Raw genomic sequence first — 15,699 nt, 5'->3', positions numbered from 1 at the left:
CAAATCATTAGAAAATAGAAGTCATATTAATGTATCGAAATTTTACCTAAGCAAAAACAATTGGGACTTTAAATCGTTTGCCTGTATTATAGCTGTATCGGCCTATATTATGCGCTATAGATAGGCCTATATAGGCCTTTTGACCTCAGTTTTGCTAGATTTTTGTTGTATTTGAACTTTAATCCAGTGCAATATTTACAATTTTGCTTTTCCATATGCTTTCGTGCTCATATGTCATCAATTTGTCATGTTCTGTGCTCATCCGTGTACATGCCCCATAGGTACTGTACGCGCATGGCAGGCTGCGAATACCTATCGAGCAATGGCGGACGGTCTCCACGTAATCACAGCGATTTGACGAAGTACGCCCTCTAGCGTTACTAGTACTAGTATACATCTCTATGGCCTAGCCTGTATTTTGATTGGCGGGTGGTTTTGCGTAGGCGGAGTTTTTACCGTGAGAGTGATATTTTGAATCACGATCACCGGCGCCGAGATAGAGATCTATGGCTATGCGTGATTTTTGAATACTTGTGGAATCGGCAGATGAATATAAGCCTACTGTATGTATGAATTATTAGACGTAAGTAGACTCTACTCAGGAATGGACGATAACAATTTATTTGTAACTGTAGATTAATTAAGACTGCACACGCTGCTTGCCATGCCACGGCATGAATTCCCCGTGGGCAGTTGTCTCTGCCGAAATTTCGAATCGTCCTCCGCCGCCGCGCGCAGGGCCGAGACAGGCCCGGAATTGGAGGCCCGCTCGCATTTTTTTTTTTTTACAAAAGTCCCTTATATATTATTGTGAGTCCACCCATCTGCCCATGGACCTCTTCGATTAGTTAATGATTTAAATTACATGTACCGGTAACTATCTGTATCACTGGTCTCTGAATAACATTCTCTTCATGTAGCCTGTACTCTGGACTGAAGGCCTAACTCACTCATTCAATGAACAAGGTTATAGACCTTATCGCAAATAGATTCACGCAAAGGATCATGGGATCGCAAAGGGGGCAATAGCGCCGCTGTTGTCCGGATGCGACCATGCGAGCGCAAGCAGCCGACAATAAAGTGTACGATTTCCATAGTGTATCAAAATACGATCGACGCCCGCAGCCAACATTTTGCTAACTTCCAGTAAACGCCTCGTCATATTTGTTCCAGAGTCTAACATTACTTTTCTTCTTAATCATAGGTGGCAGAGATATATGTGCCGTCTATAGCTGCAAGAATTACCACAGATTTTATGAAGACAAGTGCAATTTTCTTTCATTTTCGCGCACTGTCTGTGCGTATTTTGAGCTGTGCAGCTGCTGTGTGCTTTGAATTGTATGCACGGACAGCGGGCATGCACTCTCGGCCCAGGGGTACGTCGACGAGGCAGTGGAGGAAACTGGTCCCAGAATTCCAAGCAATAATAAAATGATGATCAATAAAACAAACTCTGCAGTAGATTTGATTACTTTATTCTAGTGTTATATTTTTGTAATATCAATCGATAGTCAAGAATACATGTTTCATAAATAATTATCTCAATCATGATTTTATTCAGAGTAGGCCTATAAACCGAGCTGTGTTTTCTTTTTCTCTCCACAGATAGGCTACATAATATTATTGCAAATTATTCAGGATCGTGGTCGGACATTCTGAAGTTTTATAAGTGGCATGCATAGACAAAATAATGAATGAAATATAACAAAAAAATGAGAATAGATGAAAGTATATTGATAGAAAAATAAGCACAAAAAAAAAGAAAAAAGAATTTAATGAGGAAGGTGATCTGAAAGAGAAGTGACTGAATGCGATGAAATTAATTGAATATGTAAATGTTGAAATAAGATTTATTTCAAATGAATGGAATATATATCATTTATGAAATTACAGAGGTTTGAGGGATAGGGCCTATACGGGATCATAAAATGTTTTTAATTTTATTAAAACTTAAAATGTTTTAAATTTAAATAAATTCAGATTTATAGTATTCTGCATGTCATAGGCCTATTATTATGTATATATAAATATATATATATATATATACTAGCTTGTTTTTGGCTTTAGATTTGTCTCATGCACCCCCTATATAGAAATTGTATGATCAAACTAAACAGCCCGACTTGCAAAAAAAGGACTATATTTCCCCCAAAATAACAAAAAACTTGGCTAGCTAAATTTATATGGAGATATATGGTCTACATTATGTTTCTCATAAATATTCTTTAATGGAAAAATATGCTATCTAATTTGGATCACCGATCGACGTGCTCTTTTCTAAAGACGATCGGCAATGACCCGCAATCACCGTCTCACTTTTCCCACAAAATCTTCCCAAGTTTAGCCCCAGAAAACTTCGAAAATACGGTGAGTATTGAGTTCATACTTTCACTGGGCAATCATGATACAAAGATTGTTCTATAAGTCTACATTCAAGTATCCAAAATAATTTAAATACGAAGAAATCAGACTTAAAAAAAGCCTGGATTTTGAGTGACACTACACAAAACATATGGCGTTGTATGGCTTCCCGAAAGCCGATTCCGCGTTTGCCCCCTTTCGCATCCCGTGATCCTCTGCGATGACAGACGCCCTCACGCGACAGACGCTATTTGCGATAAGGTCTATGAATATGATATAACCTTGTTCTCAGTTATATCTCCATGTGTGACAAAATAAGGATGGCAATGTTTGGCTTATTTTATCTTTTTCTTTGGGACAAATACTTGATTTTTTTACACTAACAGTTTCCATTACACCTATTCACCATACAACTTGGCCCTTAAGTAAATATGGTTCTTTAAATTATTTTTGTCTTAATTAAAAATAGAGATAAAAAATGAAAATTTTCTTGCCATATTATTTTCCACCAATAGAGGGCGTACACAAAAATATGCCCAAAATTCAAGTTTTTTAGCGCTTTAGTGAATACAAAAATTATTCCCAAGTTACTAATGAAAAATAAATTGCAACTGTATGGAAATAAGTAATTTTGGTCACAAAAATGATATTTTAATGATTTTTTAAAGTGTGTGCTCTGTACAGCATTGGCATGCCATAGTCGGATTAGTCCAACCTGTAGATTCCCCACAGGCAGGGTGGTTGCAGTGAACAAGTGGCCTAACTTAGTATAGGCTATAATCTATATACCTCGACTCAAGTGATGTTCGTGCAGGCTCCGGCTCACTCACACAAGCATGCGAGGTTAGTTGTTCTAACCTCGCACAACTCCCATAATGAATTTTGACGTTTCATTCATCACATGAATGTGAGAGAATGAAACATGCCAAAATCTTCACAATATACTAAAATAAATTTATTCATCTTAATCATGTTATATAATTTAATTTTAAAAATGTGCTCGAACGTATTTATAATAAAAAGGGATTTGGAAAGAGTTCCATATGCACCCCCCACCAAAAATAACAAAAGATTGTTGAGACTTCCGGCTCATTCACTTCAGATTTTTCTATCATTTTTTTACTGTTGCTTACCTTAGTTGGGACTCGAACTCACCTCGTTTGATCTGCAGTCAAGACCTTTCCTGCTATGCTAACGAGAAGCGCTGATACCGGAAAGGGTATTTTTACGATTATCAGCCGATAGTTTGACTAGTCTTGACTCGCAGACCCTTTACTGACTAAATAAACTGATGTCTATGGACAATTACACGCACAAGATCTCGCTCGAAATTTGACGGAATAAAGCCATATTTTGGTATGTATTTCCACTTCCCCATCACATATGTTCGATATTAGGGCTAGATATATTATTCTGAACCTTCTCCATATTTTTATTTTCAATTTTAGTGGGGGGTGCATATGGAACTCTTATTCTTACCAGGGATTTTAAACGCTTACCTCCAAATTTCAGCCAAGATAATCCGTCCGATCCTTAAACTTTTAAAGGAGAATGAAACCCTTGAAACCAGCTGAATCCATATCAAAGAGAAAAATAAAAGAAACATATTGTTGAAAGTTTGAGGAAGATTGAATGAATAATAAGAAAGTTATGAGCATTTGAATATTGAGATCACTAATGCCATGTAGTTCTTCCCATTGGCAATGCGACCAAGATCTGTGATGTCACACACGTACAACTCCCTCATTACTTTAGTACTTATTTCACTCATATTCTCACTTTTATAGAGTCTATCACAAGGTGAGGTGTTCTCTTTATGAGAGGACAAGTACAGAGGTTTCACAACATTATATCATTGATGAATCGTTTGTCATATGATTAGAATGATGAGCAAAAAGAGATGTTTTGGGGTATATTTTCAGTGTCCAAAAGGGGAGAGTTGTTCATCTGTGACATCATAGATCTCGGTCGCATTGCCAATGGGAGGATCTCCATAGCATTAGTGATCTCGACATTCAAATGCTCATAACTCTTCTATTGCTAGTCCTATTTTACTCAAACTCTTGTTGATCTTATTCTTTGATTTTTCTGCTTTCACAAAAGCTAACTGGCTCCTAGCCCAGGGAACTCCCGCCTGCTGTGCGGGCGGAAGCCCAGGGGCTTACCGTGTATTTGACCATACTCACGGGACTAGCGTGATTTATGGTCTAAATATTTCTCCAAATGAATTGTGAAAATAGAAATTATGCACTTACCACGATTATATGGATGAAGGTCTAACGAGTGGCAGTTTCCTGACATCGAGGCACAGACTGGAACTTCAAAAAAACGAAAAGTTCTCTCCTTCTACCCCAGTCTCGATCTGCCATTTTGTTACGATTCATAACAAAAATGGCCGATCGAGACGGGGGTAGAAGGAGAGAACTTTTCGTTTTTTTGAAGTTCCAGTCTGTGCCTCGATGTCAGGAAACTGCCACTCGTTAGACCTTCATCCATATAATCGTGGTCAGTGCATAATTTCTGTTTTCACAATTCATTTGGAGAAATATTTAGACCATAAATCACGCTAGTCCCGTGAGTATGGTCAAATACACGGTAAGCCCCTGGGCTCTGGCCCGCTGCACAGGCCGGAACTCCCTGGGTTAACTTGCTCCAAGAGTTTCATTCTCCTTTAATACTGCGGTGGAAATTACGCAAACAACAATCGAAATGCGAATTTTTCCTATCGAACAGTCTGGATTCAAGTCGTCGGCGCATAATAGGAAATTGTACCAAAAAAATCAACAGGTTGCATCTCACGTATAATCGCTGATGGCGCTACATCATAAAATAACGCTGAACAGCGAAAAAAATGCGGAGCGCCTAGAACGCAACCAGCAGTACAGCTGATCTGACGTAAACAAGCAAGTTTATTAAATAATATCGCGTGCCCTCTCTGTGCGTATAGAGAAAACCAGCAAATTAGCTCCATGCCTGCTTCGACATCAAGAAAAATCATTGATATAAAGTACCAGAAAGACAGAGAGGAAATGAAATTGGCTTCATATCGTTTGGTAAGTTTCATATCCAAAGCTCATCTTATTTTAAATAGGTATCTATTTCTAATTTTTACAAAAGAATTAATAAACTTATTGCAAGTGCCGTACCAGTGGTTATCCTGTGCACGGCGCCGGTAATGTACCCATGGGTGGCTCCGGCTCCACTCCACTAATTTTAGCCAGGGGGCTTCTAATTCTATTCTAACTTAGTCTTAGAGAGTAAAAATCATTTACTAACGTATGCTTACTCTCAACGAAGCCAGGGATTGGCGACAGCACGCAAATTACGCGATTTGCGTGCTGTCGCCAAGCAAAAGACAATGAAATCAAGATGGCGACGTAAATACGGTGGCGATTGAGTTTTTCCCATCTTTTCAATTTCATAAAATTTTCTTGTTTTTTTAATGAATTCTTGTTTAAAAATTAAATCAATATCGTAGAAATGTCGGAAATGAAGTTGTATCCCATGTACATGATTTAGGGCTACATGTAGATCTTTTAGAAGGAAAGTAGAAATCTCGGGGGCGAACGTTTGAGGTTTTGAATAGATGAATAGGATTGAATCCCTGGCTTCGTTGAGAGTAAGCATACGTTAGTAAATGATTTTTACTCTCTAGAAGCTTCCTGGCTACTCCACTTGTCTTCACTATCGCTACACTACGCTCCACTTACCCGAACCTCAAGGTCCAAAACTCGCTCTGATACTCCGAGTGACAAAGATGGGGAAAAATGCATATTTATTATAAAAATCCTACTCGAAACGAGCTAAGATTAAAAAGAATAAGGTACTTTTGCAACCCAGGGGTGTTTTTTAAATTTTGCCAAAAAAGTCAAGCTGGAATCTAATGTTTCTTAATTCAATTTCATTATGGGTGCATATGGAATACTTTTAAGGACGTTCCACTGTTAAAGTGAAATCCATGTCATTTTCACCAAACTTTGCACATATTAAAAAATAAGAACTTTAAAAAATATGGCATTTTTAAACCTCATGAGATCACTACAATCGGTGAGTTTAAACCTCTATTACTCAGTCAAAATCCATGAAAATTTCATCAAATTTTGCAAGATAGTTAATAATTGTATCATTAAGAAGATGGAGGATATATTTATAGTGCTATTTGTTTGCTCTTTTAAAGTTGAATTAAGAAGGGGGTGAGTTTCCATAAATATAGGTTCTACACACAATATATAGTATATATAAGTTGTTCAAACAGATAGCAAGTCACAAAAATCCTCTGCCTTCTCGATATTTTGCTTTGAAAGTCTATGAAATTAGCCACCTGTCAGAGCCCGAGAGACGAGTGTACAGAAAAGCCACTCGGAGTGTGACGTCACCGGGGGGAATTTAGTATAAGAGGTGCCTGAATGTCATACAGAAATGCTATGCAGAGAGAGAAAGATATTTTACAATTTTTTTTCAAAGCAACTCAAATCAAACAAATAGGACTGATATGTACAAATCTTTACTTTCCCTGTATAAAAAACAGTATGAATAACCATCATGAACTCTTCAATCATGATGTAAGATAGCAAACAGTGAGTTATTGAATGATATTTTCACTATTTCTCATTTATTTTATCACGATGTTCAATCAAGTGAATAGCTGGAAAGTAATTCCGGCGGCTAGCTCAGCTCTCGCTCAGCGCGCGCTGAACGCATAATACTAGTACACACAACATCCAGGCATTGAGTGTACTATGGTCTGGTATGTCGACTTAGTTCATGGCCGTGCAGCGATCCCCTGGCGTTTTTTCTTCTTTTCTTTTGTCTTTGACTCCACTTTTATATCCTCTGGATCATTTCCACTCATAGCTCATTCCACAGAACAATCTTGAACCAAACGTATTATTCTTTCTCGGCCTTCTGAGTTGTTTTCTATATTTAATTACGCTAGGGGTCACCGTCACACATACAAACGCAATTCGCAAGTGAGTTGAAGACAGAGAGATATTATAGTAATTAGTATACATATCTATGGTTGAAGACAACAAGAAAGGTATGCGGTACGGTAGCTCGACAGCTAGCTGCGCCGGAGCGGGCGGCCGGTCGGCACAAAGCAATTCCGCAACCAACTGTGTTTTTTTGCAAGGGCCGCGTCACACGCGGATAAATATGTCATAATAACACGTCTGCTACGTTATCGACTGGTGAGAAGATCTCGATCAAATTTCATATTATTCACCTTGAAATTATTCCTTTAGGGTCTATGGTATCATTCTGAGGGAATTTACATATTTGGAATGATAGTACGGCCACAAATATTTTAATCATTTCCTCTTTGCAAGTTCTATGGCTCGCAGATACAACTTCAACTGCAGTTATTCCATATGAAGGCGTACGTACATAGTACACAAAGCGGCACTGCCTTGTTTACTACACCGGGACCGAATACCCCCCCGTTGACGTCACACTCAAAGAACACACGTCTCGGTAGGCATTGCAGGAGCGAACTCAGGGAAAATGGGTAGGGATAAATCGTTCAAATTCACTATTTTGAAAAAAGAAAATGGGGGGTCGAATCACCTCTTAGTGTTTGGGGGGTTGTAAGGTTGCTATTAATGTAAATATCTCAATATTTGGAATCGTCTTCTTAATTCAACTTTAAGTCTAACAGCACTGTCGGTTCTTAAAAATGGTGTAAAAGATAACAAAAACCCGATGGGCCAATCTAAAAAATATGAAATTTCAATAACAAACTAGAAAAGTACAATAAATGCTGCACTTTATTCAAAATCCATGTCATTTTCACAAAACTTTGCAAAATTGTAGAGGAAGTTATTCCTAAGAGGTTCAACCATTTAAAAAAAGGGGGTTCATGTGCTTGTTTTCAAATTATCAGCACTTTTATTAGAGCAAATGTGTTTTTATAACACCAAAAATGCACCAAATGTTTTGTTTCTATGTGAAGAAAAATTCAAAACCACTCTACCATTTATTCAAACTCGGGGTCATATTCGTCATACTTTGCAGGACTGCAGAGTAAAGTATTCTGACTGAACAGTCAGGTGATCAGTTGGTTATCTTTTTTGTCAGACACTCATAAAAGTCATAGTTATATATACATTCAAAATATTACAGTTATGATAAAATCATCTTCATTATCTTGATTTTAAAAAGCCATTATAGGTCGGAATCAGGGGGGCAGGATTTCTGTCCCGTGCACCTTTTAAGATTCATAATCAATATTTAATGCAAAAATTGGTAATCAGGCCCGGATCCAGAGTTGGAATTTTACCGGGGTGCTACAGGATCCAGGATTTTTAGAAAGGGGTGGCACATTTTACCTGTTGGAAATTTGAAAAGCAAATTTAAAAAAAAAGGTTGTCACCTAAATTTCAGGTCAATAATTCATCCGCCCAAAAGTTATCAAGCCCCCCCCCCAAAAAAAAAGGTCCATTCATCTCTATTTTTTTCCTCTTTAAAAAAATCCTACGGGGGGCTAGGGCACGTTCAGCCCCCTTCCCCTGGATCCGCACCTGATGGGAATATGTCGTTCATACCCAAGAGGGGACTTTTTTGTCTTTTTATTTGATTTTTTGCTTGTCAATTTTTTCGCGGGACAAAATGACCTGCATTTTCTTGTGACAACTTTTTTTAGGGGGGGGGGGGGCTTCCTTTGGAAAATTATGTGCCCCCATCCCTCTTTGGAAAGTCATGGATCTGCTCCTGGTCAGAATCATGAGTGAAAGATATGAATATAGCCTACATGTACATACACTCATTGGTGCACTGGCATGACAGGCGGGGGGGGGGGGGGGGGGGGGGGCCTGGCTGCCCCTCCTAAAACGGGACAAGGGGAAAGAAAGAGAGTGAGTGAGAGTGAATGAAGGGGAAGAGAAATAAAAGGCCAAATACTGCACATTAAAAAAAAGCCGAAGGAAAGAAAAATACATGTGAGAATCATCCCGAAATCAGTGGCGCCCCCAAAGAAAAAAAATTTAGAAAAGGAAAAAAAAATGGGTGAAATATATTACACTGTACTTTCTGAATGTTATGTCAAAATTTATCACAAAATTAATTTTGTAATAAAAATGACAAAAACTTTGCTCGCTTACCTCTCTATCTGGCAGGCGCGTAGCCACTAAGATTAATAAAAAAATCTAGATCATTAAAACTTTTTGTTTTTAGACGAATAGACATGGACTTGGAAGAAAGAATTGAGAGATTGGAACAGGAATTGAAGGAGAGTGAAGCAAATGGTCGTACAGCAGCTTCTATTGGTAAACATCTTCTTGAAACCAACAAGGAGCTAGAACAAAGAAATGAGGATCTCATCACAGAACACACTAAACAGATTGAGGTATGATACTCTTAAAACAATTTTAAGTTCCTGTTATGATTTTTTGTACATGTGTCAAAATCCTGTCAACATTTATTTGTCCTGCCTGCATAGCAGAAGTGAGACAAACACGTAGGTGCTGTTTGTCATCAACTTCAAATCTTAACCAAGGTTAAGTTGACATCATAACTTTAAACGAATAATGACCTGCATGTATTTTGTGAAAATTTAATAAGACGTAAGAGTAATCAATTGTTACTGACGTATATTGCGAGTTTCAGGTCTCATTCAATTGATTCAATTCCTTATTCATTTCCAATTCAGACATAAAAAAAGTAATATAAATCAAATAGAAATTTAAACGAGCGTCACAAGATCATGGTCAATGGTCATTGAGGGTCAATAAACTTCGACCACTTGGAATTTATGGTATGTACATTCAAAATACAAGTTAACAATTTTAATTTTCAAGATGATTTTGAATATCATTCTTCTTTTAAACTTAGACACAATATGTGTTGATTATCACCATTTACATAATTATATTGTTTGGTCAAGGTCAAAGGTAATTTCAGATCAATTTACTTGGATGAAAATCAATACTTTGTTAATTGTCTTTATTCAAATTAAATGACACTTCTGTGAGATGCATTCAGAGCACTGCACTAAATTGATGCTTGTTACCAAGGCTACATGTACACTACGTTACAGAGCCCACTGTCTTGAATTAATGAGGCTCTGTTCACTGGTATACCAATTCATTTATAATGTAAACTGTTGACTTATCATAGTTACAGGTATGAATGTATTGCCCTGTCTTCTGAGTGCGCATTGATTCTATATTTTATGAAGGTCCATTAGTGTAGAATTCTTTACCTGATTATATAATCTGTAGCAAAGTTTAAACCAATTTAAGAGAAAATACACAAGCCTTCTGTTGATGAAATAAATGTAATGTAATTGCCAACTAATATATTTCACTTATTTATTTATACTACCCCTCTTCCTAAACCTCATTTTCTTCTCTGTTTTTTCCTTGGGTTATTGTTGTTGTTTTTGCTTTATGGGCCTAATTATCTGTATGATTTCATGTGTATTTACTGGTATATTGCAAGCCAATGCAAGGAGTATCATTTTTTTTAACAGGATTCTGTCTTGACAAGCAGTTCAGCTTCTAATGACTCCCCCCATATTGTTGATTGTTATAGCATGTATTTTTACAGTGTATTTGTAGAAATGAATGAATAAATAAATAAATAAAATATTTGACACTTTCTCAGTTACACATGCTGAATGAAATATTATAAAAGGTCAAGTCCACCTCAACCAAAAATTGATTTGAATAAAAAGAGAAAAATCCAACAAGCATAACACTGAAAATTTCATCAAAATCGGATGTAAAATAAGAAAGTTATGACATTTTAAAGTTTCGCTTAATTTCACAAAACAGTTATATGCACATCCTGGTCGGTATGCAAATGAGGATACTGATGATGTCATCCACTCACTGTTTCTTTTGTATTTTATTATGTGAAATATGAAATATTCTAATTTTCTCCTCATTGCCAAGTGAAACAACAATTAATTCCTCCCTGAACATGTGGTATTAGCATTGTTCAATATTATATAGTTCAGTCAAGTTGGTCCGTAAAAAATGAAATATTGTATGATTAAAATAATAAAAAACAAAAGAAATAGTGAGTGATGGACATCATCGACTGACTCATTTGCATGTCACTGAGTTGTGCATATCACTGTTTTGTGAAAAATTAGCAAAACTTTAAAATGCCATAACTTTCTTATTTTACATCTGATTTTGATGAAATTTTCAGTGTTATGCTAGTCTGTTTCTTTATTTATTCAAATCAACATTTTTCTTGGGTGGACTTGACCTTTAAAGATGAAATCTGCATAAACCATGGTTTAAAAGTTAGAACCACAGATCTCAAACCATCTTTTTTTAATTCAGGCCTTGAAGTTTTCAAAGAATATTTTCTTGAAAGGGCCCTGTAGCAAAGCTTACCAAACTAACTTTTAAACCAGTGGTATAGGCCTATAACAAAGGAAATGTGGATCATAGCTACTGAGCCCTATCACCAAGGAAGTTATCATTGATAGGAAAGTTCCATTGGTACTAGTTAATAGCCTGTCTCTTTGTGTCCCCTCTTATGAGTACTCTCCCTCCCTTAATTTCTCCATCAGTCCACCACCCTCTTCCCTTTTTCCCATCTTTCCTTTCTCTCTTTCTACCCAACCCCTCCCTCTGCCTCCTCTCCCACTCCTCCTCTCTCCCTTGTGCCTCATCTCCCAGATTCCCTCCATTTATCCATCTCTCCCTTCCCTCTTCCGTTCATCATACTTTCACTTTATTTTTCTCCAATATCCTTTTCTGCGGCTCATCTGTGCCTTACTCTCCTCTGTCTATTCTTCCTCACTCCTCTCCTATGCTCCTATCTATTCTTCCTCTGGTTTCATCTCTATATACTTTCTTTTTTAAAAGGAACTGGAGCAGGAGAAGTATTCTCTGCAGATGCAGCTGGTCAACAAGGAGAGTATGGAGCGCCACCATGCATCAGAAATTGAGAATCTCCAGGAAAGATTGAAGCAGGAGAGCAGGAGTCTCAAGGAGCGTCTAGAGCTGGAGCATTCCTGTGAAGTACAGAAGGTCAAGAAAACTTGTGAGGGTCTCACGTCTGATCTGGAGCTAGCAAGGATCCAAAATGACCAACTCAAAGAACAGGTAGCATAAATTCTTCAGCCAAATTAAAAAGAAAATTCACACAAGATTGACACAAGTTAATGATTGGAAATGAAATTGACGCATTGCACTCATTTATTTGTAAGTTTAGGCAAAGTGACATTGATAATATTTAACATCTGTAACAGTGTTTCATAAACTTATTTGTAAGTTACTTGTGAATTGATAAATTAAGACTACAATGTACTAGTATGGCAAGCCAACTTATAACCTTGAGGCCCACCTAGGTTGCATTTGGGCATAGATGATAATTGGCAGTGCTGTTGTGAAGTTAATGTAATTAATAAGAAATGTAACTTGTGAGATTAAACATGCAAAATTAAACTGGTATTTGTCACAGCAGGCTTTATTTACTTGATAACTATTTTGAGCTTTACTCTTTTTTTTTTTAATTTCAAGTTAGTTTAAAACAAAACTTTCAATTTCAGTTTTCCTGTTCGCATCAAATTCCAAATACCACATTGTTATTTATTCTCTGAACCTTTGTATGTGAAAGTAATTCAGAGTGCAGTAGGCATTACAAATACTTGATGTTAATTTTGTTGAATTGTGTATGAACTCATATTTTGTTTACTTATTAAAGGTGACCAACTTGGAAGATGAATTAGAGGAAGCCAGGAATAGAGCTAATATTACCATCATGGATATGACCATGACATCAGAAGAAAAATTGTCTACCTTACAAGAAGAAGTTATTAACTTAACCACTGAAAAGGTAAGATTTATCAAACATAGAGACTGAACTTTTCTTTAATAACATCTGTGATTTGCACTAGTGCACAGGCATGACCCTCAAACAAACTATGAAAATCCCAAATTTAAAACTCAAACCTTTACTTGAATTAGAGTGTGCTATTATGGTTTGTTTTTACTACTTGATCCAAATAAAAAGACAATTTTTCAAGTACTAGTATTAAGAAGTAAGGTCTTATAAAATAAAGATTACAGTACTATTACAACAAGTAGGGTAATGTAACACAAAATTTGTAATGTTGTGATTTCAACAAAACTATACTAGAACTAATGTCAGATGTGGTACTCCAGTGTGCCATGTTTTTGTTTCTCTGTTTACTTAATACAGTATTCATGCTTTGGGAAAATTGCCTGTACAAGGTCGAAGGACTTTATGTATAATGATAATACTAATATACACAGTTCTGGTATAGCGCATATCACAAGATCACTTACAGCGCTCTATACACTTCCAAAGGACTTCGATATTACTACAACTAATGTCAGATGTGGTACTCCAGTGTGCCATGTTTTTGTTTCTCTGTTTACATAATACAGTATTCATGCTTTGGGAAAATTGCCTGTACAAGGTCGAAGGACTTTATGTATAATGATAATACTAATATACACAGTTCTGGTATAGCGCATATCACAAGATCACTTACAGCGCTCTATACACTTCCAAAGGACTTCGATATTACTACACCGGCCTTAGTCCAGCAGCCTTTTACAGTGATTTTGGAAGCATTACAAGGAATGAACCCTGCCAGGTCCCCATTTTCCTCACCTGATCTTTATGTATTTCCCCGTCATTTTTCATTTTTAAATTGTTTGAAGACTGTTTTTTTATTTTTGTCACAATGTTCGCTTTTAGATCAAACATTTGAATTTGAATTGAAAGTAAAATGTGCAGTTATTTCGCACAAATGATAAGAATCAAAAGATGCTGGAAACGAAAAGGCGATGTACTCTGTCTTTATCAATAATTTTGCTTATGCATATTTCTGCTTGCTTTCTGAAATTTTGCAACTCAAAAAAGTATGAAATTACCCAGGTTTGTATGTGCTTGTCTAACTCAAATCACATTTGAACATTGATGAAAGTTATATGAGCAAATTTTTTTAAATTCACTGGCATCTGTGCTACTGTTTTATTTTCAAGGCTGTATGTATAGGAATCAGTTCTGGTGGTCTGTCAGTAGGTCGGTCCGTTAAAAATCTTGCGCATCAAACTACTTTCTCAATTTATTGTTAACCAATTCTCTTGAAATTTGGACCACATATTGGTCTTGGGGTAAAGATGTGCAAGACACATTTTGTGTACATGTTGAAAATTGCATTGCCATGGTAACGGCATAAAATGCCAAAAATTAGGTGCGTCAGCTGGGGTATTGATCACCTCCGGTAATAATTCTAGTTATGTTTAAAAAAGCACTTTGTTTATGCAAAATGCAGAAAGGGTACTATACCAAAGTAATCAAAGAGTTTTTTAACATTCTGATTGATCCACAAACTTTGCTTAACAGGTGCAGTTGACAAGTCAAGTTAAAGAGTATGGTCATCAATTAGATCAGCTACGCTTCACAAACCATAAACTAAAAGTAAGAAATGAGGAAGTTGAAGGGAGAGCAGAGGAAGAACACCAACAATGTATTTCATACTCAAGATCTCTTCAGGTATCTCAATGTTTGTCATGTCTAGCACTGAGTTTTACTGACTGATACACCTGTACAATTACCTGTAGACAGGTGGATTGATTAAATAAATAAGAAATTATCAAAATCAAAGTCTTTAACTATAGACTTTCCTGAAAAGTTTTCATATGATATTATCAGCCAAGTGGGATTATGGAAATTAGACTACTCTGCAGGACTTCTCAATTTTCATGTTTGAATTTATTGACTCGTAACATTATGACATTGTTGCATTCATGGTGCCATATTGTTTTATAACTATTACATGTACGTTGAATGAGTTGCAAATAGATGGGTTAAGTATGGCTGTGCCTAAAATATGATACAATGATACTATGATGTAATTTATGAGGCGCCGAATGTACCATTATTATATAGAACAATTATTTGTTATATAATCATTATTTATTAAATAATAACTATTATTTATATATAATTTACATTTTTTTTGTAAATAACTACTATTATATAAAATGTCATTTCTAATTATTTATATATAATTCCAAGTAATACTTCATTATTTGTAAATAATAATAGTTCGACATTCCATTATTTATAAATAATGATTATTTGTTTTTCATTATTTATAAATAATGATTATTTGTTTTTCATTATTTATAAATAATGATTATTTGTTTTTCATTATTTATAAATAATGATTATTTGTTTTTCATTATTTATAAATAATGATTATTTGTTTTTCATTATTTACAAATAATGATTATTTGTTTTTCATTATTTATAAATAATGATTATTTGTTTTTCATTATTTATAAATAATTTGTTGAGTTTTCCATTATTTATAAATAATGATTATTTGTTAAATAATGAAAA

At 35.8% G+C, this 15,699-nt stretch overlaps 1 protein-coding gene across 1 annotated transcript in view; it reads left to right on the top strand.

Annotated features, from left to right (window-relative positions):
* Positions 1–404: 404 nt before the first annotated feature.
* Positions 405–15,699, top strand: part of LOC129257050 (protein Spindly-A-like) — a 29,018-nt gene continuing 13,723 nt past the window's right edge. Inside the window, exons 1-5 of the mRNA XM_054895278.2 lie at positions 405–583; positions 9,532–9,703; positions 12,183–12,422; positions 13,024–13,155; positions 14,698–14,847. Of these exons, the coding sequence (XP_054751253.2) occupies positions 9,542–9,703; positions 12,183–12,422; positions 13,024–13,155; positions 14,698–14,847 (684 nt within the window). The 5' untranslated portion in view covers positions 405–583; positions 9,532–9,541. The remainder of the gene's footprint in view (positions 584–9,531; positions 9,704–12,182; positions 12,423–13,023; positions 13,156–14,697; positions 14,848–15,699) is intronic.

Source organism: Lytechinus pictus, chromosome 3, assembly GCF_037042905.1.
Source record: "Lytechinus pictus isolate F3 Inbred chromosome 3, Lp3.0, whole genome shotgun sequence".
Classification (NCBI taxonomy): domain Eukaryota; kingdom Metazoa; phylum Echinodermata; class Echinoidea; order Temnopleuroida; family Toxopneustidae; genus Lytechinus; species Lytechinus pictus.
This window is presented reverse-complemented; position numbering and strand designations above follow the sequence as displayed.